At 38.1% G+C, this 25,996-nt stretch overlaps 2 protein-coding genes, 4 non-coding genes and 1 pseudogene across 9 annotated transcripts in view; 1 reads left to right on the forward strand and 6 right to left on the reverse strand.

Moving 5' to 3' along the window:
• Positions 1-7,298, forward strand: part of LOC149952001 (transcriptional coactivator YAP1-like) — a 52,026-nt gene extending 44,728 nt beyond the window's left edge. Inside the window, exons 3-9 of one of the 3 annotated variants that reach the window (XM_090168467.1) lie at positions 1,369-1,733; positions 2,091-2,158; positions 2,697-2,882; positions 3,220-3,249; positions 4,789-5,002; positions 5,077-5,180; positions 5,251-7,298. In XM_090168467.1, coding sequence (XP_090024593.1) covers positions 1,369-1,733; positions 2,091-2,158; positions 2,697-2,882; positions 3,220-3,249; positions 4,789-5,002; positions 5,077-5,180; positions 5,251-5,331 — 1,048 coding nt within the window. In that variant the 3' untranslated portion in view covers positions 5,332-7,298. The remainder of the gene's footprint in view (positions 1-1,368; positions 1,734-2,090; positions 2,159-2,696; positions 2,883-3,219; positions 3,250-4,788; positions 5,003-5,076; positions 5,181-5,250) is intronic. The other 2 variants (XM_090168469.1, XM_090168468.1) reach the window with 2 other exon arrangements.
• Positions 7,299-8,117: 819 nt separating this feature from the next.
• LOC149952002 (DNA-directed RNA polymerases I, II, and III subunit RPABC1) lies at positions 8,118-8,936 on the reverse strand. Its single transcript, XM_090170159.1, has one exon. It carries the CDS (start codon positions 8,823-8,825, stop codon positions 8,193-8,195), a length of 633 nt encoding a protein of 210 aa, XP_090026285.1. The 5' UTR covers positions 8,826-8,936; the 3' UTR covers positions 8,118-8,192.
• A 4,506-nt stretch (positions 8,937-13,442) lies between these two features.
• Positions 13,443-17,265, reverse strand: LOC149952003 (acetylcholinesterase pseudogene; annotated as a pseudogene). The gene is made up of 2 exons (XR_016479988.1): positions 15,785-17,265; positions 13,443-13,645 (listed from the first exon to the last, which is right to left on the reverse strand). The product of XR_016479988.1 is annotated as an acetylcholinesterase pseudogene (transcript).
• Positions 17,266-25,438: 8,173 nt separating this feature from the next.
• Positions 25,439-25,510, reverse strand: TRNAC-GCA (transfer RNA cysteine (anticodon GCA)). Its single transcript has one exon. It is a non-coding gene; the product is annotated as a tRNA-Cys (tRNA).
• Positions 25,511-25,585: 75 nt separating this feature from the next.
• Positions 25,586-25,657, reverse strand: TRNAC-GCA (transfer RNA cysteine (anticodon GCA)). The gene has a single exon. It is a non-coding gene; the product is annotated as a tRNA-Cys (tRNA).
• Positions 25,658-25,732: 75 nt separating this feature from the next.
• Positions 25,733-25,804, reverse strand: TRNAC-GCA (transfer RNA cysteine (anticodon GCA)). The gene has a single exon. It is a non-coding gene; the product is annotated as a tRNA-Cys (tRNA).
• A 75-nt stretch (positions 25,805-25,879) lies between these two features.
• Positions 25,880-25,951, reverse strand: TRNAC-GCA (transfer RNA cysteine (anticodon GCA)). Its single transcript has one exon. It is a non-coding gene; the product is annotated as a tRNA-Cys (tRNA).
• Between the last annotated feature and the right edge of the window lie 45 nt (positions 25,952-25,996).

Here is a 25,996-nt window from a genome sequence, read left to right on the forward strand (position 1 = left end):
GAAAATACCTCTACATTATTGAAACTGGGAAATTTGAAAATATAGAAGCTTAATTTTCTCAATCAAGAAATGAATGAAATTCTTGGTGATAAATATGTAAATTACGCGGCCATTCTAACTTTTCATTTACAATTGTAAAGTGGCCTTGTTGGATGCTTATCTCTAAGAGATCAATAATATAATTATTCTAGTAGCTAAAACTAGGAATACATCCTCCAATATATGGCTTACCGTTTAAACCTATTGGGGTAAAAGTTTAATTTATGTTTAAAACAACTTTATAATAAACTTCTGGTAGAATGAATACATATACGAATACATTCTTTAGTTAGAGATTTTTCAAACTTGGCCTTTTAAATCTGGAAAATCCTCTAAGACTCTATCTACGTGGAATATGTAACCTCAATGAATTCTTTATGGAAGACCCCTAATAATTGAAGCAAGAATTCACTAACTAGTGCCAGAAATATCTAACGCCATAAGAGGGAGCTACCAATATTGGAACTTGTAGGGGGCTACAGAAATACTTAAGTGATATTCCCTTTAACGTGGCAAAAGGAACTCACATTTACATGCATTACTGAAATTTTATCTAATTCAACCACAAAAATAATTTAGCAAAATGTTAAAAGTTTTCATTTTTAATTCTGAAAAACATTTTCCATTTTTTTGACAAAACTTATGCCCAACGAAACTCCAGGAGTAATAAATGAAAGCCCAAATGAAGGTTGATATCTGGTCTTTGAATAAACAACCTCCCAATAATCTGTCTGTGACCTTGAGGCCAATCTAAATTTCCTTTTAGAGAGTCAAAAATCTATAACCAGAAACCAGTATTTTCATAAGTCCATAACATGATTTCATAGTATGTTACTCTCATTCTCACCCCCTTCACCTAGAGTATGACAGGGCCTCCCTAGAGGACTCAAAAGCTCTCAATAATATATTTCCCATAGACACATACTTGTGGAAAAATGGTAGACTTATTTCATTATTGTATAGTGAACCAAACGCGTTAAATTAATATTCTAAAAGATGCATTTCATTATTTAAATCAAAAGTGGTTCTTTGAGTAACCTCAAACACTCGGAATTCCTGAAATACACCCCCCAAACCTTGAACTCTGTGGAACGCGTTCAGTCAACTCCATAGGAGGGAATGGGCTTTTAATTTATAATATAAATTGAAACCAGTGGGTGTTACAGATAGGGTTCAATAAAACCAATCTGGGTTCCCTTTTAGTAGCTGTCACTCTAGAGATAAATAACATTTCTTGTCTTTGGTCTATCCCTTTTGAAATTACTTTACGCGCGACAAGTCAGCTTATTTATTAATTTTAACGCTTTCTTTTTTTAATTTTCTACTTAGTCACTACACGCAAACAACAACATGGGAAGATCCTCGGAAAAAGTTAGCGGCAGCTCTCGCAGCTACTTCAATCAGTGGAGGTTCAAATTCGTCTGGCATTGCCACATCCTCAGCCAGCAGCTTATCGGCTTCACCTAGTGGTTCGTCCAATAGTTCTCCCTCCACTAGTGGACCCAAAAGTGGCCCTGGTCTGTCTGGTAACAATGCGTCTTCGGGTGGTGGTACCAGTAACCACCCATCTTCCATAAACTTGCAAAATTTGGGACCTCTCCCCGAAGGATGGGAGCAAGCGACCACCTCTTCGGGAGAAGTTTACTTTATAAACCACCTTGATCGCACGACTAGCTGGTTTGACCCTAGAATACGTAATTATGAACTTTGAAATTACCACCCTTAAGGACCTATTGCATTAGGACATCAATTTAAAGTATGGTTGGTCAGTTGCAGATTCCAAAAAATAATAAGTATGCAGTCACGTAAAATGAAATTTTCACCAGTCAAAATTTAAAAAAATTTGTTTATCCTTACACCTCTAGTCTCGGTAGAGTTAAGATGCTCGGAAGCATGGTCCCCAATTTTCAAGAGAGTTATATTACATGTCATCCACCAATCTCAAAATTTAAATAAACACTTCCGGAGCCGCCCAAAATTTGGATGTCTATGCAATGGGTCTTCAATAATCCGTTTTTAGTTATGACTAATACTCCCTTTACCTTTTTTAGCAATCCACCTACAGCGACCACCTGTAATGCAACAAAATCAACAACCTCCTCAAATATCTTCCTCCCAGGTACAATCCAGCGCTTTACAACTGAGAAATTATAATACAAATTTTGTTAGGATGAGATAGTTTATTACACTTATTGTGCCCTGAATTGAGATGCGTGCTATTTACAAAAGCTAAAGGGCTATGCCACAGTTTAAAATTTACTACTTTCGACACAAATCTTTGGAAAAATGCCAGAATATTATTGGTCTGATCTGCTATCACAGTATGGAAAAGGAGTTACTCTATTTCACTCTTCAAACTTTAAGTACAAGAATATAATTGAGAAAATGTTTAATAATAACATATTATTACTATGATTTCGGTATTTGCAACAGGTTCCATAGCTTAGATCTATTAAAAACCTCAAACAAAAGTACTAAAATAAAATAATAATAATAATAATAATAATTAATGAAAAAAATTAAAGATAATACTCGTCTGAAATGCAAGCTCCATGTCAAAACGTCGCGACAAATTTAAATTATTTTTTCTCAGCTTGATTTAAGTTAAGTTTTCTGTGCAATTTTTTAAACTCTAATTCAAATAATTTGACCTGTAGGTTCAAAGTAGTAACAGTGGAGGAATTTTACTAAGCCAATCCAGTTTATTATCTTCACTCGTATCTTCCTCGTCCGATAACAGTAGTAGTAGCTTAATACAACAAAGGCAACAGAAACTTCGCCTCCAGAGACTACAGATGGAAAGAGAAAGGCTAAAACTACGGCAACAAGAAATATTGCGACAGGTATATAACCGTTTTATAAACATTAGGACCTTTATTGATCAGGCCTATCACCGCTATTGTTGTTTTAATAAGTGTGATACTGTGTTGGCTGTCTTGGTTACGCATCGGTGTGGCTAATCATTTTTGTAAATAACACTCTAATACCCTCATTTTTGTAGTTCTATTACTACCTTAGTTCATAGAGTAGAGTTTGAGGTTTAAACCTACAGTTTGGTCAAAAGCACCGAGAGAATAGTTAAATTACTTCTGAGCTTTTACCGAAATGTTGGTTACCCTTGAATTTACCTATAGATGTTTTGATAGCGATTAAAGCCTTTTGTATCTTTATGCATTCCAGGGAAGCATCAATGGACCCCCTATGCTTAATGTGAGTGCGTTTTAATGTATAATAACCACAATAGAATTTACGTGTTATTTTGTTTTAATATTTTGTAGCGAAGCTTGTAGTTTCCTACATGTTTAGTTTCACTTCTTTCGTTGCTTGGATAGATTTTGAGTATTTGGAAATAACTTAGTTTGGTTGTAAAATATCTTGAGATTAAGATCTCGGAGCCCCTTTTTTTCTCTACCTAGCTCTTTCTCTCTTTTTAACTTTATTTTTAGAAACCAGGTAGCTTTCTGATACCGCTCGCTCTCAACGGAGCAAGAGAGTGAAAGAAGTAAAAAAATGTGCTCTTCTTTTATTTATTTATAATACTTACGGTAGTCAAACGGTTTGAAAGATGAACCTCTTGGTTTGGCAAAGACTAACTTTCCATATCATTGGGTTGGCAGGCTATTTTTAAAAGAGCTAGGCTTGTTTTTATTGGACCCTAAAAGCAGGTATTGTGTAGGATCACTAGGGAGAGACGCATAGGGTGCTGGAAAAAAATTGCCGCCACTTTGACGGCGACACGCAGTGTGTATGACCTAGCTTTAAAGGGAACTTTTCAATTTGAACATTCCCTGCAAAATAAATTGGTTATTTCAAAAATTTCATCCATAACTCTCATTTGACTAATTCTTAACGCTCAAATTACATTCATTAACCATTTAATTTTAATATATCACATTTTTTATCAAACAATTTGACCCCCCCCTTTGAAAATGATAGTGTCGTAGAGTATGTTTTGGATACAAAGTTGTGACATAATTTGTATCTACAGTTACCAAATTCCATAGTTAAAATTTTCAGTTTTATAATTGTACGTTTAATAACATTTACTTAAATATACTAGAGTTATTTTTGCCATTTTTCTCCCCCTTCTCTAATGTGGATATTCTGGAAAATGGCCAATTTAGTTTTTGTTAGTCAATTAAGCAAATCCACGGGCCGTTTCAATGGAAGTAAACACAGTCCAATTTTAAACTCTATCTCTTATCCTCTTTGGATTTGTTTTCTTTCAAAACTTTTATCTCATCATTAAAATACATATTATTTTCTTTTTCGCGGCCTTTAACAAACATGTTCCCAGTTTTTAAAAATATAAACTTACGAAAGAAAAAGAGGGAGAAAGTATATTTTTATTATATATATATATATATGTATATATTCTGTTGGTCTCCAAAGAGCGCCAATTTGGCAAAAGATCGGTTAGACTCTTGTACCATGTCTGTTAAAACTTTGAGCTCTATCCAAGTCGAGAGTAACAAGAAATAAGAGAAATTATACACCCAGGAAATATCTTAAAGCTTCTGAAACGTTTTCTCAAATTTTATTTTGGTTTCCTAACAAATTTATTCCTTCCCTTTCCCATTAAGTAAATGGTTTTCTTATATGCAAACTTTTAATTACTTTTTAATGCTGCCAGTACGATAAGGTTTTTAACGGTGGTAATGTTTCACACATTGTAACTTTCTTGTAAAAAATATTGCTTTAAATATAGATTTTAAAGTGTCGCAATTTCAACGTTTCTTTATTTTATAGGAGGTTCTTTTACGGCGCACATTAGGGGAAGAAATACCCACATCTCCCACTGGATCCAATTCAGAGTTACCGCCAGTAACGACGACTGGTGTGGATCCTTTCCTTGGTGGTACTGACTTCCACTCGAGACAAGAAAGCGCAGATAGTGGTCTTGGTTTGGGTCCTAATTTCAGCCCGCACACGCCCGAAAATTTCCTCAGTAGCATGGATGATGGTTCGTTTATCATTCATTGTGAAATTAAAGTTTAATGCAAAAGAAATTATCTAACCTTTTTTATCTATTTTCAGATCCCTCTCACGTGGGTGATTTGGGTCTGGATGAGCTTCATCCTTCGAATTTGGATTTAGGCAGTGAGAACATGGATTCTGATGATTTAGTTCCAAGTTTACAGGTAAACCGACCAGAGTTACGTTACACTTATTTCAAATTTTTCTAATTTATAAATTTTTTTTCGTAATTAGGAGGAACTTAATGCCGACATTATACCTGATATCGAAGCTCTGCTAAGTTCAAATAAAGACAGCGTTTTAACCTGGTTATAAACGTGTTCAAAAGGTCTTTTACACGAGGTTTTTAAGTTTTTAATGATATTGATAATCAACGCAGTTTACACAAAATAATCTAAATTTCTTAGATTTAGAAAAATTAAAAAAAATTAGTAATAGGTTATATATTTTTTATTTGTGACGCATTGAATTGGATAACCGCATCTTTTTTTTTTTAAAAATGGTTGTAAGAATGAGCGAATTTTTATTCCTCTATCCGAAGTGCCTTTTTTAGACAAACTGTGCCTTTCTCGCAAATTTGAATTCTATAACGCAAAAATCAAGTAACTTAAAAAAAATCTATATTTTATAATGGATCAAAACATTTACAATTTACACGTTTAACTAATTTTTCTTATTGTTTCGTCTCCTATATCCTTATGAACTGACTGGATACGTTTAGGAGAATGAAGGGGTAAAAAAAAATCAACAAAAAAAAGAGTGATTTTGCATGTTCGTTTTTCTGTTGCAAAATATCATAGCAAAGTATATATATAGAGATATTTTGTATCTCCAGTTGCGTGTATTCTGATTATTTTAACATATTTTAGCTGTATTTTTAGCTCTCATTTTAATTTTTTTTTTTTCAAAAACTTATCTCAATCCTGTGTATGTCATTCCATTTTTACACTGTTGGGAAGTCACGCGTTTTCACATGTGTAGATTTTTACATTCAAAACCTGTTGTAATTCATTTTTAGTGCTTCCGGAGAGTATTATTTTTAATCACTCTCGGTTGTTTTTCTTTTCAATAATTCGTAAAAACCTTAAATGGTGCTATAAAACTGCACTCGTTAACTAAAAAATTACAATATTGAAAGATTATATTTTTTAAATGCAAAATTTTACGAAAAGAAAAGCAACTTAAACATTAAAAATATATATATTATACATACAATTAACTGGGTTAAGGGTTAAAATTGTGTCTAAATTTTGGAATTAGTCGGAGCCGCGGCTAGACTAAATTCCCCACTAACTAAATAGTTTATTTGTTGAACTTTTTTGTATGAAGTGCCAAAGGTTTACGTACTTGTTAATAAGCTTAATCGCTACCCTGTTATTGCTCCGTTAATTTCAAAACACTGCGCTTGAGCAAGCAGTATGTAGTGAAGTTCTGAAAAAAATTAAGCGTACTTGGTACAATTTCTGTTATTAAATGTCGCGTTACGTTAATTGAAATTGTGTCTCAAGTATTCTTTCAAAATCATCCTTTATCGATTGAATAATTCGCTCAAAATATATGCCTTAAAATTGTTATAGTAGTGTTGAACTGAAGTCTTCCCATTGCCCGTAATGCAAAAACCAGAGAAAGCTCAGGGACTACTACTTTGTATAAAACGATTCGCGTAAACATTGGATTGTTTAGATGATAAGTTAAAATTGTGCCTTTTCGTAAGACTTTCTAGGTAGCTAAAATCGTTTTTATGGCATATTGATAAGTGTAAAAAGTGCCATAGAAATGTCTAGTTAAAAGACAACTAAGTGAAGTAAAGGCACTTTTTTTTACAAGTATGCAGCAGCTGAAAATATTTATATAAGGATTTTTTTGCGTATTGCTTTGGTATTCTTCCCTTTATATTCATCACTTTCAATCATGTGATATACTTTTTGATCTGTTCTAGGGTATTACTCGGGTTTATGGGTCATATTAGCTAGGACAATATTTTGTCTATAGACGGAAACATCATTTTATAGATTTTGATTTTTTTAGCAATTTCTAAAGTAGAGTTGAGACACGGACTTTGGTAATGGTTCAGTCGAAGAATGGGTATAAGTTGTTGTATCTCGGCCTTTTACTAAACCATTCTCTTATTCTCAACTTTACAATAAACGGATGAGTAAATGAAAAAATGAATCGTTACAAAAAGAAATGTAAATATTGTTTGTTGCTCCCTATACACGTTGTCCTAAGAGAGCTGGGAAATGGTATTAATCCTTATGTAAATAAAACCCTTTTTTTTGTCATTTGACTCCTTTTTTTTCTAATTTATAAAATGAGGCAGCTGTCTAAATAAGCACCTCAACCTTTCTTCTGTTATGTCACCCTAAAACGTTAGAAATTAAATATCCACTCATTGAAATATGTTCAATTCTTAGTTTCAAAGACTTTGTAGGGTAGAAGAGTGCTTAGCACCTTTGCCTCACAGCAAAAAGGGCTGGGTTCATCCAGCTTGTGGCACTGCGTTGAGTTTGCAAGTTCTCTCCCCACTGAATAAAAAGGTTTTTCCCTCAGCCGGATGCATACAGCTATTGGTAACCGGATTTACCTGATATTTCCAGGTTTTCCCACGAAGATTTCTCCAATTTTTCCAGGTGCAAGATAAAATAAAACTAAGATTTATCAAGTAACTCATTTCATGATTGTTATTTAAGTTAAACTAGTTCAATTTTATAATATAAAATATACATTTTTCTTATTAAAGATTTGACTTGATGTAAATTTGTATTCATTATGGAAAACTTTCTGAAACCCCTCATAAATTTCCCAGATTTTTACAAAAAAAATTGAATTTCTCTGACTACTCTGTCGACAATCATATTTCCAGCTTTGTATGATCCCTGCCTCAGGTTCTTTAGTCCTCATTTCCACAAAAATTTGTAGAGGTTAATGGTAAAAAGGTATGGAGCTGTTGGCTCAAGTAGCATGAAGGGCTCGCCTACTCAGTTTAACCCTGTCACCTGAATTAAGGCAATAAAAGTCACTAGTGCCATTGGTATTAGCCTAGCTTATTATTATATTAACAAGTAGGTTTATTTGTGAGAACTTTCTTAAAAAAAAACTTTTAAAAGTGAAATATCTTTAATCAATATAAAACAATTTTAAGACTTCTTTAAAAAAACTTAAAAGAAATTACAAAATTATACAACTAATCGGTATGAAATATAACGCCCTGCAGTTTCACTAGGTCTTATAATTTTCACCACCTGCCCACGCTTTAGCCCAAAATATCTTGCTACAGGGTCTCCAGCTTGGATTCTCATTAACTGATTCTCTTTTAATTTATAACGGGCAAGTAACTCTGCCTTTTCTTCAGGAGTCATTACAACGTGTTCGGGAACAAGTTCATGTTCAGTTATGTTAATCAAAAGCTCAGATTCGAGGAAATGTTCTAGGATGTATTTGGGTGCCATGTCTACTAAAGCCTGTTTTGCTGATGGAGTCATTCCTGCCTGAACAACGATGAGGGCCCGACTGATGTTTTCTTCCTGCATCCTCTGACAGTAAGTTTTAATAGTTTTTATACCGATTTTCGGCTCATCAGGGAAGAAGACGAACATTTGGTCAGTGGGGTCGTCGTTATGAGCTACTAAACCAGTCAAATCACTTCTAGCAGGTTTCCTTTCGCTCGGTCTGTCACCAAATTGCTGCTTAAACTGATCCAGCGTTTGATCTAACTCATCTTGCGTTACCAGATACCCCCGATCATGACAGAGCTGCATTATTGTTTTCCTGATGCGCCAAAGTTTGTAGGTTTCAGCTTCGTCATCCATTTCAGTTTAATTTTATTACTTTTCGGCTATTAAAAGTTAAAATCCCAAAGTTTCACTTAAAGACGCAAACACCACCTCGATAAAATAAGAAATGAAGGCTATGAAGCAGACGATATTGTGTAATGCGCCGCAGACCGCAGTGTGAGAAATAAGGCACTATCACAGGCCAATCGCCAGTTTAAAAATTAGCTGGACCAGTTTAAAAATTAAATGCTTGGGGTGTTACTGGCCCTGGTGACCACTTAATTAATTCAAAGTTTTTTCCCTTCAAGATTTATAGTTCTTTATTTAACACTCCAAAACTTTGAAATACCCATAATAACTAACCTACTAAGCCTATCATGCCCTAGCACATTTTGTCAAGAGTAGATAATTTGACCATAAATTATGAAATATAAAAAATCAAAATTTTAGCCAGAGATTCCAACAGTAGACCGGTTTCACCCTTTTGGGGCTCATCAGTAGTAACTGTGTAGGAACTCTGGCTTTACTCGGAGATCTGCCGATATCAGTTAAACTAATAAACATTCATAAACATATAGGGCTTTCTGAATGTTTATTATAAATTATGAAAGCCTGATTTTGAAGGTTAAAAATAGTAAGTGGCAGTGGCCAGTTTTTTAATTAAACTACCTAGGCTCACTGACCACAGGTCCAGTTTAAAAAATTCCTTATTTCTCAGCCTGATTTCTAACAGCGTTGCCAGCCTGATCGACTAGCTTTATCCAAGCTTTATCGTACTACCACGGACTGTAAATTTTAGAGGACGAGTAAAGCGTTGCCTTCCCCTGTAGAATTTTGGTTTCCCCGTGCATCAATCACTTCGAAATAGAGAGAGAGAGTCCGTCAAGGTTATTTGTACCAGGCATAGAGCTAGTCCCCCCCCCTCACGCATGTTATCTGGAAATCTGGCCGACCGAAATACAAGCGCTTTAGTTTATGACCTTGAGCGACTTCCGTCAGCCTGATCGGTGAACGGGGCGTAAAATAACTCGGGAATACCGGTCCTCTAAAATTTACAGTCCGTGGTACTACCAAGTACCAACAACAGTTTAAACATCATTCGAGCTTAGAAAGGATAGCGCCATCTACTTTAATACCTGTCAACTAAATGTGTGGAGAAATAACAGACGACTTTTGAATATGAATTTTCTTTAAAAGGGGTCTAAAGTTCGGCGGCAAAATGTGTGTAAAGTCAGTAAAGTGCGAAATTTACGGTTCACTCTGCCCGCCTCTGCCAAGGCCGAGTGAGGGGTTGGGGGGAACATGTATTAAACACAGTATAGTGTTTAATCCATTGGGGGAAGGAAAAGTATGCTGATTTTTTTTTGCCACCGAACTTTGGAGCCCCTTTAACTGAAACGTTCAGCTTTTAAATCGAGAGAACTTTGAATGAGCAAACAGCTTTCACACATTCGATTTAAAACTCAGTCGGTAGGCGGCGATACTTCTGACCAAAGTTTAAACTACGTACAAATCATTAATTTATCGAGATTGGAAGATTATATCACAGTTTCAATAGTGAAAACCTCTGACTATTAATATAATTATCGGCTGCCGGGAGTAGTGGCTCACTCCTGTAATCCCAGGCGTCCGGGAGGCAGAGTTTGTGGATGGTCGTGTGAGGACGATTACCAATTCCCCAACGGGTGGTCGGAATACTTCCGCCACGGGTGTCCCCACCCCTGTCCCCACGTATCCCCCCGTTGGCGTGGCCGTTACACATATCTCGCCCTGATTAATCAGATGGTGTTTCGCCGGGCTCGCGGTCTTCTCAGACTCAATCAGCCCTTTCTTCCTTGAATAAAAAAAAATAATAATAATTATCGGCTGAAGAAGAAATCAGTGGCTGCCATCCTGACAGCGCCCCATAGGGAATGGAAGAGGGGGCTAAAAATACGTCCAAATTTGGAATTTCTCCCAGTCTTCTGCGCCGCTGAGTGAGGCGTTTAAGATCGTAGGTCTAGGGGCGAGTAAATCGATTGTAGAAAATCGCGCCTGACCATAGACTAAATAATATATTGTGAGACTAGCTCTCAGTTAATATTTTGTAGGGCGCACTTTTGGTCTTATGTCGCTTTTGGTATTCGCCTATCCATGGCCAACTTCGCGCGCTCACTACGCCATGGCCTAGCTGATTACTTTTTTTGTTTTAAAACTAAAAGTTTTCGCAAGCTACTCTGATAGACTTTAATTTTAGGTTATAACAGTAACATAAATTAATAGGATTAAATTACGAAAGTCGATAAATCGGTCTGGTAGCTATTTCTCTTCTATATTTTCAAAGGTTTCTCTGCCGATGTAAGCATTTTTTTGCGCCGCCGCCGCCGACGGTATATAATATTTTTTAACAATGTTTCCAGGTTTTCCGTTGATATCCGTCTTTAAAAATTATGTAGTTCTTTCTACGATTGGATCAGGACCTAGAAAAGGGATTGCTAAAACGTCCTATAATGAAAACGAAATTTCATATAAACGCTGCGCCACGCCGCCGCCCACAAGAAGTCGGCGCACACAGATCGCGCCGCAGCAGCCGATGTAAAATGCTATTACGGAAAACGTGTAGTATGTACATTAAAGTGATATGTAAATGTGCCAAAAACCATGCCTATAAGGTTATTTAATTCATAGATTCATTAGCACAGAGAAGATGAATATTATTGAGGTTATTAACTTCATAATTTAAAAGTAATTATATTTTATTACGTAACTTTACCAAGCTCGTTTAAAAACCATTATGGACCATAGCAACACTCTGTTTTCAGATGATGAAATGTATAATGTTAGGTTTGATGAAATGTATTATGGTAGGTTTGATGAAACAATGTGAGATTGACTCAACACAGGACTCCGTTTTTGAAATACATCATTGACATTGACTTTAAAGTATGCATTTCTGGTAGACTGGTAGTTGAATGAGATGCGTGTATTTTCCATTTCGAGTTTTAGCTTGACGTGGGCCTTCAATGTTTTCACACATTATTGATTTGGTTTAATATATAGAGTGTTGTCGTCTGATACGATTTTGAAAACTTGTAACGTCATAGCTGTAGTGTTAATAGTGGCCGCCATGACAGTTACCGTTTTTTATCAATAGGCAAATTACAATGGTGACGTCGCAGGGTTTCAGACGACAACACTCTATACGAAAAAATAACATAAGCCTTCCGTAGTACCTTACCTTTATTTAAGAGACCACGTGCAAAATGACACAAGTCAATATATATTATAGAATTGAACATCACGATGATCACGTGCAACAAAAATACCACTTTTATACATGTTTTTAACAATATTATATTACGCAAAGAGTTATTAGGAGACAGGCGTTTGTCGTTTCCGGGATTGCGTGATTTAACCGCCAAAGAAAATGACTGTTTCAGAGAAAAATACTTCTACTTTAACCAAATAACTTGATAGTCATAAATAAAAGAATTTAACTAGAGCACTCTAGAAGTTTGAACAACAGCTTCGGAAGTCACGCGAACATTTAAGACGTATATTAAAAGTTTAGAAACTAAAATTTCGCGCTAAGCCTTGGCACTCTGTAGCTAGTCAAGTTTAAAAATATATTTAGGCGGGAAAACTAAAGTTGGCCATTTTTGGTATATTTAAAACGAAATATTTTGCATCTGGCAGCACTGGTATCTTTTTTTTGTCGTCTAAGGTCTGAGCATGGTCTGAGAAAGTTTTTGCCTGGCCACTCGGTTTCACCCCACCGAAAATGGCAGACATTTACGCATTCGTATTTCGTAATTCCTTTTCTAAACTCGTAAAAAAATATAATATTTTGCTCTTACGTCAAAAGACACAGCTTTATTAGTATATTCTTCGCACGCGCGATTGGCACGTGCGCTTGAAAAACCATATTCCCAGATATCCTGCGCTTATAGAGATATAATAATAATAATAATAATCAGCTAGGCTAATACCCAAGGCACTGCCATAGGCCTAAGTCATCAAGCGACTTTTAAAGCCCTAAGTTCGGGCATGGACTGTAAATTTTAGAGGACGAGTAAAGCGTAGCCTTCCCCTGTAGAATTTTGGTTTCCCCGAGCATCAATCACTTCGAACTAGAGAGAGAGAGAGTCCGTCAAGGTCATTTGTAGCAGGCATAGAGATAGACCCCCCCCCGCGCATGTTATCTGGAAATCTGGCCGACCGAATGACACGCGCTTTAGTTTTTTTTTATGACCTTGAGCGACTCCCGTCAGCCTGATCGGTGAACGGGGCGTAAAATACCTCGTGAATACCGGTCCTCTAAAATTTACAGTCCGTGGTTCGGGTGGCCGGGTTACAATGCCCAATACCCCCAGCGACCCTCTATTTTTTTGACCAATGGCGGCGCCCTTCGACGTCTGGGAGGAAGCTATTGCGATGCCATAAGCGAAAAATGGGTTTTCTCCCGGCCGAGTGGCAGCGCTGATGCTTGAATTTATTTTGACGCGTTTTTGTGAGAGTTTCACATCTCTATAAGCGCAGCGACTAGCAGGATCTCTGATATTTCCTTGGCGACTGTAGCGCTTTCGTAGACTTGTAAAAGTAAGAGACTGTGACGTAAGATCCACATTAAAACAAGAAGGCCACGTTACTTTATAAAAAGGACTATATTATTCAGTTTGCGATGTTATGGTAACACAAATCCAGTCATACGAGCGATTTCTGGCATCAACTCCCGCCAAAATACACACTGTTTTTTCCGTAACTCGAAACCAGAAGCTGTGGAATTGGGTGCCCAAACCATGTAGCTCTTTTCTTCCAAAGTATATCGTGGCCACTCTATCTTCTCTATTTGACCTTGGGGACCCTCGTTGGGGTTCCTGTAAGAAGGAAAATGGCACATATTATTACCAAATATTAATAACGTGTTCTACCAACCCGATTCAATAGAGAGATAACCTTGATGTCAGTTTGGTCCGACTAGACATTCTTGTTTCGCGATACTGCTGTACGTGTGGTGGTAGTTTATCTTTTTTTGGGGGGGGGGGGGGGTCACGAGAAATGCTTCTGGCGTGCTGAGAGAGATTGCCTATACACGGTGTCGCAAGTTTTTTCCAGTGAGGAATTTTTCTCAATTCTAGCTTTCGTAATTTTAATCTTTTTACCAACGAAATTTCATCAACTCTACTTTTACGACTTCTTAGCAGCAGTGGAGGCGCCAGGAGTTTTGTATTACGTGAGCCAAGTATATGATGAGACCCCCAATTTTTAATTTTTGGACCCTTAGAAGGAATTTTGGGCTTCTGTTCATTTCTTAAGATTAGTCAAATATACTGATTCGTACTCGAAATGAAAATTTATTTGCGCCCTGTAATAACTTTCTGTAGAATTTTTATGAATTTAAGAAATATCCTTCAAAGTCCAAACCTTTTAGCTTAATTAATTTTTTTATGGCCGGTTGGTAAGATTTGGGACTCCCTTTCAAATTTCAGTATGGCCTTGTCCACCTTAGAAACGTAACTTTTTTCAATAATAGATCTAATCCTAAAGTCAGTGGGTGAAGAGCCACTTCCCTTACTTCAGAACGACGTCCATTGTGTTGTGGAAGATAAGACAACGTTATACCGTACAGTAAGTCAATCATCACAGATAGGTGGGACTATTTTTTCACTAAGTTAATTTCGGAATTGATCTATTGACGCATCCTGTATTTTATCTTCGTTCCAAACTTCTAAAGACGTATAATTAATTTCGCAAAACATTCCGTTAGTAAGTAATTTCTCTATTCGCCTCGAGAAACTTTTTCGCATTCACAAATCACAATGTCTTTAAGAATTCCATCGTTTATGGTCGACGTAGAAAGAATTATATCTAACATTTATTTTTGTTTCTGGTTATCATTCCCAAAGAATCACGTATTTATGTTTACGTACGCATTTAATGAAATAGTTAATAATGGTTACTAATTAGGTAAATATTTAAAACATTTCGACATTCTTTAATAAATTATAATATAAAACGTATTAGTTTAGTTTATTTTGAGCTAGGAGCAACAAACACAGTACCCTACACAAAGATAACTCAACCGGTCAAAAGTCGTGCATTTTCTCGTGTATATTTTTCATTGGTTAGACCACGGCCAACTTTGATCTCTCGCGCTATAGCGGCCAACCCATTCGCTGAAATTCCGTGAACAAGGATTTTCCCACTTTAAGCTGTAGGAGTTCAGCGCCACGCTCGTTTTTATATTGGCTTCAATGCAAAAACTATTATAAAAATAATATTCCGCTAGGGGCGCTCAAACCATACACATATCTTTTGCTCATAGTTTAACATAGAAACTTCAACTAATGGGTTGGCCGCTGTAGCGCGAACAGCCCGTGATCAAAGTTGGCCGTGGTTAGACGCTTTAGCGCCTGCTGCCGTCGGAAGGGGAAAGTTCGGAAATTGTCTCCCTTCCGCCCGTAAAACGTTCAGCGCAAAGCTTCGTCCAATGAAATTTGTACACAACACTGCGTTAGCGTGTTTAAATGCTAGCTGCGTTCTCCTTGTGTTTGTTGCTCCTAGGTTTGAGGCTCTACCCAAATTATAAGTTAGGTCTAATACTTGTTCTTTGCAGTGGCGTAGCCTGGATTTTAGTTAGAGGGGGGGGGGGCTGATTCATACAATGAGGTAGAAATGTTTGGAGATAAAAGGGGGTGCTGCACAACATTAGGAGATTAAATCAGTGTTTGGTTTTTTATGCCATTCGCACAAGAGACAGCGCGTGCAATAAATAAAAAAAAACCGACGCGTGATGTCTTGGGCGGCTTTTATAAACGCACATTTTTACCCCTAATGTTGTGCAGTGCTCCTTTTTATCTCCAAATATTTCATGAACTTCATTGAAAAAACAAACTAATTCGCATGATGATTTGTCATTAAGTTACGCAATTTTCTCGCCAAGGTATGACGTCCATTCGACTAACGGACACCGTTTTTGGAAATAATTGTAGACTTGATCGTTTAAGGAATCTTACCCCGTTCTGGCGAAGTTGGCCACGTATCTCATGAGCCTTTTGCTGAAGAGGAATTCGCTGTCGGGCAGCGGGCTTGGATGGTCGTAGAGATCGCCAAAAATGTAAATATTCTGAGATCCGTGGTAAGCTCCGAACCACTTCGGGGCGTAGCTACTTGGCGGGTAGTGAGTGTTGTAGTATCTGTAGACTCGACCACCTGCCTTAGCGTAAGCGTCTGCCATGGTCGTTGTCGCGCAAAAGAAGACGTAATCGTTGATCAGATTCTTGAGGGCGGAGAAGATCTGGTCGGGGTTGTTCAAATCGATCCAGTTCGTGTATTGAAAGTCTACCATTTTAATGGCCAACTCAGAAACCCCTTTGACAAATTCGGTGAAGAATAATCGGATGACCTCGTGTTCCGGTTTCACCTTTTGACTAGTGATCGAAAAGACGAACGGGTCGATCAGAATCATAAATATGGTGGCTTCGTCTTTACTGTTTCCAATCAAAACGTCTTTCTTCGCCAGGGCTCCTTTCTCTATTAACTTATGCGGCAATTCTTTTACGACGTCTCCGTCAGCAAAAGGGAAAAAGTTGAGGAAGGCGTACCCTTTTTCGGTGGGTTCAGAGGACAGAATTTCGCCAGGATCCGCTTTTCTAACGCACTCTATTGTCTCCAAAATGTCGTTTACGGGACAATCCAAGTTTCGCGCCAGTTGCAAACTCTTTCGGTAGTTCTCCTCCTTGTCCTCGAAAACCCCCGTTTTGTAAGCGGAACTAAGCAATATTAGGCGTTGGAATAAGGGCGAAATGTCTTCGTTAAGGATGTGGACCAGGACGCTGATACCACCGGCACTTTCTCCAATTAGCGTCATATTCGTAATATCTCCACCAAACGCGGCAACGTTATCCGCTAACCATTCCAGAGCCAATTTCTGGTCGTAAAGACCCACGTTCCCCGGCGCCTCGCTATGGTTGAAAAAGGAGAAACCCAACGACGCTAGACGGTAGTTCATGGAGCACACTATCACGTCTTCTTCGGCAGCCAGTGAATCTCCGAGATTAGTACTGGTGGTCGTCGAACCGTACGAAAACCCTCCGCCGTGGATGTACATTAGTACCGGCAAAGGTTTACTCTGGTTGGCCGGAACCCATAAGTTGAGTTTCAAACAGTCCTCGCTGAAGGGTGTCGTTGGAGTTTGTTTCTTCAAGTGGGGATGAAATCTCGCGATCGAAACCAATCTTTGATGACAACTTAACGGCAAAGAGGTGGCGTTGAGGATGTCAGACCATGGTTTAATCGGTTGCGGATATTTAAATCGGAGTTCCTTCAACGGTGGTTCGGCGTACGGTATGTTTAAGAAGGCTTTGACCGGTTTCCCGCTTCGAGATCGCGTCAATTTTCCTCGTACCATACCCGACTTGGTCTTAACGATTAATTCTTCGTCACATGTACCACTTGTTATAACAACTAAAAAAATCAACTTCAACAAAAGCCACATACTTCTAGCTATTGTATTAACAGGGCAATTACCAAATCGAAATCATTTTAAAAGTACATTAAATTGTAAAAGGAATTTTCTTAATTTGAGAGAGAAGTTCGCGTGTGTTTCCCTTGTGAAACTGTGTCCCGATTTGACACCGTTCAAAGAAGCGAGATTTTTTGTAAGGAAATGTTTCGCAACCTTGGCCGTACTCCTTCCCCCCTACAGCCATTAAAACCACGGGGTTTTTATAGAAATTATCAAATCGGACTGACAACCAATTATATGATTAATAGTTAAAGGTACGTACACGGCTTAAATTAAATAACGCGTTTTTGTAGTAGGACATTTATTATTTGTTTATTATTAACAAATGTGATAAGCTATAGTGACAGTTTTACGCGAAATAATGTAAATACAAATTTTTAAGGCTCGTAACTAGAAATACAACTTTCTTCGAAATTAAACAACGTCCAAATTTGCTTTAACTAATGCCATTTTTTCAAATTGTTTCAAAATGTAACATTTCAATAATAAAAGTATAGTTAGGTTTAAATATTGAACCAAAAAACACTTTTTGACAAATTATTTTAAAACTACAAAACTGTATTTAAGGGTATTATCAGATGTGGATAATGGGGGGAAGTATGAAAATAGCCCAAAATTGAGTGATATCATGAATATATCTAGCTATGAATATACAATAGCAATAGCCTCTCTAACCTCCCGCTAAAATTTGGGTTGGGCTTATCTAGTCACATGATCATTCATATCTGTTCCGACCGAGTGAGGAGCAGACTTGGAATTAGCGGGAGTCTTGGGGCCAATGGCTCTTAATAAAAATCAGTGGGCTCTTAAAATAAATCATTCGAACGGGGGTTGCGGGCCACCGGGGTTCTCAATTTAATTAAACAATAATTTTACGAAAATTTCTGGAACATATTGATTTGTACGCCGTTTTTGAAACTCTGTTTTCCTACCCTATACGAGAGCGGGATCTAGCGTTACAAATGATTATGTGTGATATTATAATATACTTGCTTGTTTTAAAGTTAAAAATGTTATGTAAGTAACGTAACCAATTTTTTATTTTCCTATTTTCCCTACCTAATTTCAAATTTTTTCCCCTAATACCCCCCCCCCCACTTGGACCAGTGGCTCTCAATATAAATAAACTAAAGGGGGGTCGGGGCCCCTGCGGGCCCCCGTAAAAAATATCACTATTTCCAAGTCTGAGCATGCCGTCATTTCCTTCAGTCTCCTGATTGGCTGAAAACGCGTCACTGGTCTCGAAAGTAAAGTTGCCACCCAAATCAAATCGACATGATAGAAGGGCTATATCGTAGGGTTTTATATTCATAGCTAGATATATTCATGGTGATATGAAAGTTTCGCCCTATTTCGTCGTTGAGCTACGCGGAGAGTTACAGCGCTTTACTGCTTGTAGTATTCATACGCGGTCAAGCGGTCTCAATCGTCTGCTAAAATATCTGATGTTGCCTAGGTTGTCTACTCTTGGGAGACTTAATTGGCCCTGATTTAACATGTAAGAGTGTAGTGTAGTGATAAATTGAGATATTAGGGATTTAAACAAGGTGATTTAAGTTATAGAGGAGCAAATTAGACTTAACACTTTTAAAGAAAATTTATGTACTTCCGTGCAATTAGAGTTACACAATGAATTTTTGAACAAATCTTCAGAACTTTCCAAAGGGAAAATTTAGCAATTATGACAAAATATCTCTTAAACCATTTGGGAGTACTGCCTCGATGCATCAACGCAAGATAAAGATAACAAATGTCGAGAAAAAATTGGTATATCAGCATAAGTTAAGATTTCCTGTACTTGTCAACGTTTTTTAACATTTGTGGCGTTAATAACTCCTATAAACATGTTAATAGTTTATAGACAGGGGTTGCAATTAATAAATAGAGTAATTTAAATGATAGTAGATAGTAAAATATAATTACTTTAAGAAATATATCTTTGAATGAAAGTTGAAACTAACAAATGTGTTGTAGCGTTATTATGACCAAGGCTTAAAATTTTAAAGTTTTTCTTCGCATTTCCTCTTTTTCTAGGGAAGTTCTGTTATTTCGGGACAGACACAAATATGATCTCGTTTCAACATGACATTATATTTTACAGTACTAGTTTTTATTTAAGTTCTGGACCAAACTGGGAAGAAAAAGACGCCGTTGTTCGTGCCTTCATTTTTTCAAACCCCGGCTGAAGGTCAGGCGCCACAACTTTCGCGGGTGACGTCACTAACAACTGCTAGTCCATCACAAAGACCATCGCTCTCGAGTGAATTATGTTCTTTATGGAGAAACTTTCATGTACGCTATTTTTACCATTGACTCTACGGAGCGTTTCATATTATTCATCCATCCAACCAAGGTCTCACATTCCTCAGTTAATTTTATCATGATTATTCATTAGTTCTAATGCAATATTATACAAAAGGTTAAAGACAAACTGTTACGTAAGAAACGACGTGTCTCACTTTGGCCAGGGGCTCAAAAGGCTCACTGGTGGAGCATTCGATTGCCTAACATTTTAAAGGGCAATGCAAGTGACCATGCGGTGTGGGGGGGGGGGGGTAAATTATCTTATAGATATAAAGAATGACTGCCCATGCGCTATCTGCCATAGCCTTTCCCTCTGTAAAAAAGCAGAGCCATATTTGCCGAATTTATTTTGTATAAATGCGCCTCTCGCGGTTTTTATGCAAAATCCATGCATTCTTTAGTCGCGAAAATGGCCGAGGAAAGTGAAGTTTCCGAGTTTACCGACAAATCGGATCCTTTATACAAAAGAAATGTAAAAAACAAAGATAAATATTCTGTCGGTGTATAATGATAGGGAAATTGTTAAAGGCCTTAGCTTTTTCTGCCTGTCCCCTTTTAAATTAACTTAGTGGAGCACAAATACCCTGGTGGTAGGCCAACCGCTGAACACGTTGGCCTAATTTAAAGGGGGACAGGCAGAAGAAAACCTAGGCATTTAAGGACCGCCAACGAACAAACCCAGGATTTTAGGCTTAGCTTAATTTATTTATAATGGAGAAAAGAACTAAGTTAGTTTCCGAGAATTTGACGTCGATATTTTCGATTTCACAATGTTTTGGAAAATATTATTTGCCAATTGAATATTTTCATTTAACGCGGTATATCTCTGCCGCTAGCCTCACACACTTGACCTTATATCCCGTCTCCCTTAACAAAGCCATCCACGATGTTGGCTTTGGCACCGCCTGCACAAGAATCCACAGGACAGCGAGATAGGGCATGAGTTACCAGATTCTCCTCCCAGCACGATGGAAGCAATGGAAGACCTCGAAAGGCAAGAACTCCTGAAACCGGAGAACGCATCGCATCAGCCGACTCCTCTTGTTCCGTAATTTGAGTAACTATAGCACGGGCCTTGATGATCCGAAACGACCCCCAAGTCCCGACCCTCAAGATAATGACGATACTTCTCCACAGTAAACACCACAGCCAAGCTCTCCTGCTCAGGGGTACTATTATTCAACTCAGCCCCCCGGAGTAGCCGACTAGCGTATGCCAAAGGAACATCCTCCCCCTGCTGTATCTGAGACAACATACCCAACATACCACCAATCCCAATACCACTAGCATTTGTATTCACAAAGAGCTTACCTTCTGGATCTGGAACCCGAAGCATAGTAGCACCAGGGCCGTAGCCAGGACATCGATATAGAGCGGGCGAACCATATTTTAGGAGGGGCGAATTGTCCCAAAAGGGGTCGTCGGAGTTGAGTTGCAGAAAAGGCTAGGTCGGGCGAAAGAGCACCCGTACTGCCCCCCGGCACCCGTACTGCCCCCCCCCCTGGCTACGGGCCTGAGTAGCACATGAGATTTGTTACTTTAAGCCGTGGAATGCTGCGTCCTGCTCAGGAGTCAGGACTAGAGGATAGCGCCGCCGATCAAACGCCGCCGCCGCCGATTATTTAGATAACGCCGAAACGCCGCCGCCGATAAATTTAATTTCGGCGGCGCCGCCACCGCCACCGCCGAAACATTTTCATTTCGCCGCCGAATTAATTTCCATTATTAAAGTATAATAATTACGTTTTGAGATCTAAACTAGGCTGTTGGGTGCACCGTACTAGCGTTATAAAATTAAAAATAATTAATAATTTCCAAAAGATCTGGCACCACTGCACCGCGCGCACCAAGATTTTCTGCAGCAGATAGCTGGGATAGGAGAGAGAGAAATGAAAACGGCTTTGGAGTTGCCTCGCATCGTATTTTGTAATAAGTACAGAAACGTATCAGCTGCATTGGCTGCATTCAGCAAATAACTATTCTATTACATTTTAAAAATTCCTTTGATACAAAGGTAAAATAATTTGTGATAATAGACTTAAATGCGCGGGGAAAAAACCGGATTTGGGGGGATGAAATTTATGCGGTAGAGGGCTGGCTCGTTGGTTGTCTGTACGATAATGGCGGCGCCCAGCAAAAGTTTCTAAAAAGAGTGTATAGATAATAATAATACTAGTGAAATGGTAGTAAATTAGTACAGTATTGTTATTACTAGCGTAAATGTTTTAGTTTAATAGTATCATATGTGACATAGTTACTCATAAGTGTGCCTCTGTTTAACATATCTGTATTAAAAATTTAAATGAGACCTTGTTTCACAGCCACCAAAGACTATATAAAGCTACGCGTAACTTTATATAGTCTTTGACAGCCACCAAAGAAAATACAGCACTAACGTCGCGTAAAACTGGTTTTAACTTCCTTCCCCCCCTACGCGAGAACTAGTTTTGATGACGAAAAAACCGTCATCGACTGGGAAGTGACGTCAATAACGTCATATCCTTGCAACAAGGTATCATTATGAAAAAATTCTTTCAGGCACACTTATGATTAAATAAGTTACATCTGATAGTATGAAACCAAAGTTACTTTTTCTTTGTTTTGGAAACCAGTGGTTCCTATTTTAATAAAATACATTCTATTAAACATGTATTTTTTAAATGTGTTTAACAATTTAAGTTCTAGCGGTCTATTAAAAGGCTGGCGCTATTTCTGAGGGGGGGGGGGGCAGTTTTTCCCCTTAGGCGCCGCCGCCGCCGATATTTTTCAACGCTGCCGATCATTTTCGGAAAATCGGCGCGCCACGCCGCCGCCGAACTAATTATCGTTCCCGCCGCCGCCGTTGAAAATTGGTTCGGCGCTATGCTCTAGTCAGGACCCCACTTCCAATGTTGATTCTTCCGTTTCAACTTAGTCAGAGGTGCAACCAGGGTAGCGAAATGTGGAATAAACATAGAAATCCACCCACGCATTCCTCGGAACAGAAAGACCTGCCGAAGACTCCCAAGGCAGTAGCGTAGCCAGGATTTTGTTTGGGGGGGGGGGGGGCACACCATTGAAAAAAAAGTAAAAATATAAAAATATTTGTACGTATGACCATACGTTTCGGGGGGGGGCATGTGCCCCCTGTGCCCCCCCTGGCTACGCCGCTGTACCAAGGCGAGTAAATTCACTAACGGCCTTCCCAGCTGATAATGAATCCATTGGCTGGGGTTTTAAAGGAATCAATGCACAAAAGGAATTCATCCAAATCATCAATACAATTTGAATCAGGCGGTTTCAAAAGGTTGTTTACAGATGCAGTCCAAAAATGGTGAGGATTTGGGTGGTCTCTGTTTTCTCCTTTTTGGTGAATAGTACTAAAGTAATTTTCAACAAAATCTTGGCTTATTCTTTCTGTTAAAAAAACGTGAAATCCAAACTTTTCTTACAGGTCTTTCCACAAGCCGAGCAGGGACTGAATAGAAAGTTTAAAGCCTTGGATACAAGGCAGAGTTTTATATCTACAGTTTTGAGGCTTGTATGTATTAAACCATTCCAATATTTCAGTCAACATTTGTACATGTATCTGTCATTGCTCTCTTACACAGTGTTTCATTGTTCCGCGTCCTGCTGTTAAACAAATCAAAAAGATCATTCACGTGCAAGAGGAACTCGGCTGTTAAGGTGCTTTTTATGGTAAGTTCTCCTAACCCCAATGAACACGCTGTTTGGAAACAATTAGCAAAGCGTCGGCTGAACGTTTGAGCTGCTAAACTAACTTTCATGATGGAAAATGCTTGCGTTTTAACTTATGAGCACTTCGGAAGTTCGAAATTTTCCAGAAATTATTTTTAGGTCTTTACAAGAAACAACATTGCCCTCTGCCATAATTGAATATCTTTTAAAATTATTTCGAACACTTTTCAAAAGATGGGGTTACTAAAGAAACGAAAAATTTTCTCTTGATTAATTTCAATGTAAGTCTTTTCCTCAGATTCACCCAAATTTTTTAATAGATTTTGATTGCCCGTTCCCCGGTCACAAACCAGAGCCTTGACTATGAGCCCAATATTTCTTAGGTTTGTTACACATTTATTAAGCAGAAGTACCAAAGTCTGTCCTGGACAAGCATCTTTCGTAAGAAAGTAACGAATTGGTTGCTTCCATTTAAGCTTCATCCCTTTAATCATAATTACGACTGCCAGATTTGCATACTGCTTTGATCTTCCATATGCTCCATAATCAACAAACCCTTCGATGATGTCATTTGCTTGATCATAGGTGAGTTTCTCGTTAAGGTTCATTTCACCTTTTCACTTTTTTCCTTATTTTGAAATTTCATTTTCAGTACTTCTAGAGTTTTATGGTTAAAACCAGGAACAACTTTGATACGAGCCAGCCATTTTTCCAATGTTCTTTTCGTTGCAAGGCATATAACAGTTTGCCACATTCTATATGCTTGAGCTTTAGTTTCAATTCAGTATTGAAAAGTTCTTTAGCGAAACCACTTAAAAACCTCTTAGCATTTGATATATCGAAAATCTTTTTACTATCAGCCAATTTTTCTTTTAGGCTTCTCAATTGCTTTTTCATTCTTTCGATTTTAGCATTTCTTGTGACGTATTAGTCTAAGCCACGCCTTATACGAATGACGTTTGATGACGATGACAGGCCGAATTTTTTTATCGCGAGTCTAACACAATTTTGGAAGTTTATCTGTGTTTCTAAGCCTTGGCAGATAACTGGTGAAAATGTCTAAATGTGCAATACAAGGTTGTGGTAATAGAAATATTTTTCTCATATACCTAATTTTATCACTCAGAAATGCCTTCGGCATATCCAGCACAAAATTTATCCTTCTCGTTATTTAAATTAATTTTAATATTAATAGCACCACGATTAGCGACTAGGAGATATCACAGACAATATGGCCGCCCGACGTTTTTTAAAACCGTTCCGATCCGAGATGGCGGTTTGGTCTTTACGCGGGAAATTAGAAATTGGGACTAAGCCCCGCCTCGTGAATACACACAGTGTTTTTAGCAATGAGGTAGAATAAATAGAAATCCAAACAAATCTGGGATTCGCGGGACACGTTTTATTTGAGAAAAAGAATTAGGCTTAAGTTTCAACTTTATCCAATCGTGTGGCCGCCATCTGTTTCTATAATCAGACTCTTTCGCTAAATATTTTAAGGTTTAGTATTCCAATAACACGATAGATGGCGCCCACAACATTTTGATTAAGTTCATTTACTAGACCTAACTTTCCAACTCAACAAATACTGTCCCGCGAAACGGTGGGTCCTGGAAGGGGGATTTGGATCTCTATTTATTCTACCTCATTGGTTTTAAAGCAACTGTCGGCTCTATCATTGCCACCTGTATTATTAAAAGGCCCCTGTTATTAGAGATGGCCATGCATCTATCCGAATCTTCGAAAAAAATTACTTTCGTTGAGAGCGTGGAGCCATCTATTAATGGGAACGGAAGCTAAAATTCAAAATAGCGAAACAATAACGTCGTCAGAGAGACATTATACACTATTATATTTAGACCACTTTTACTTTACTTACGACGTTAGTGAACTTTAACCTAAATTATATATCCCATATAAAATATATTGTAAACAATTACTACAATTGAAGTTATTGTCAAATTTAAAACGAGCCAATCAACGCGAGGGGTACTTTTATGTCCCGCCTTTTGGGTCAAAATGTAGCTTCAGCATCTTGTTTTGTTTTCGACGCTAGCGACATCTGTTTAAAAAAGAGCTACTTCACCTAGAGCCGACACTTGCTTTAAGTAACCTTGATTATTTTAACATTGGAAAATATTAAACCGAAGAACTGCCTGGAAGGGGGAACTCGGGTTTGAACCAAGGACCTCTCGATCTGCAGTCGAATGCTCTACCACTGAGCTATTCCCCCATGTAAACACGTGTCGACGATGTTTTCGATATTATTTTAGTCATTGGAAAATATTAAACCAAAGAACTGCCTGGAAGGGGGAACTCGGGTTTGAACCAAGGACCTCTCGATCTGCAGTCGAATGCTCTACCACTGAGCTATTACCCCACGTAAACACGTGTCGATGATGTTTTCGATATTATTTTAGTCATTGGAAAATTTTAAACCAAAGAACTGCCTGGAAGGGGGATCTCGGGTTTGAACCAAGGACCTCTCAATCTGCAGTCGAATGCTCTACCACTGAGCTATTCCCCCACGTAAACGCGTGTCGACGATGTTTTCGATATTATTTTAGTCATTGGAAAATATTAAACCGAAGAACTGCCTTGAAGGGGGAACTCGGGTTTGAACCAAGGACCTCTCGATCTGCAGTCGAATGCTCTACCACTGAGCTATTCCCCTATGAAAACGCGTGTCGACGATGTTTTCGATATTATTTTAGTCATT

Source organism: Leiobunum rupestre, chromosome 3, assembly GCF_980474605.1.
Source record: "Leiobunum rupestre chromosome 3, qqLeiRupe1.1.hap1, whole genome shotgun sequence".
In the NCBI taxonomy this organism is placed as follows: domain Eukaryota; kingdom Metazoa; phylum Arthropoda; class Arachnida; order Opiliones; family Sclerosomatidae; genus Leiobunum; species Leiobunum rupestre.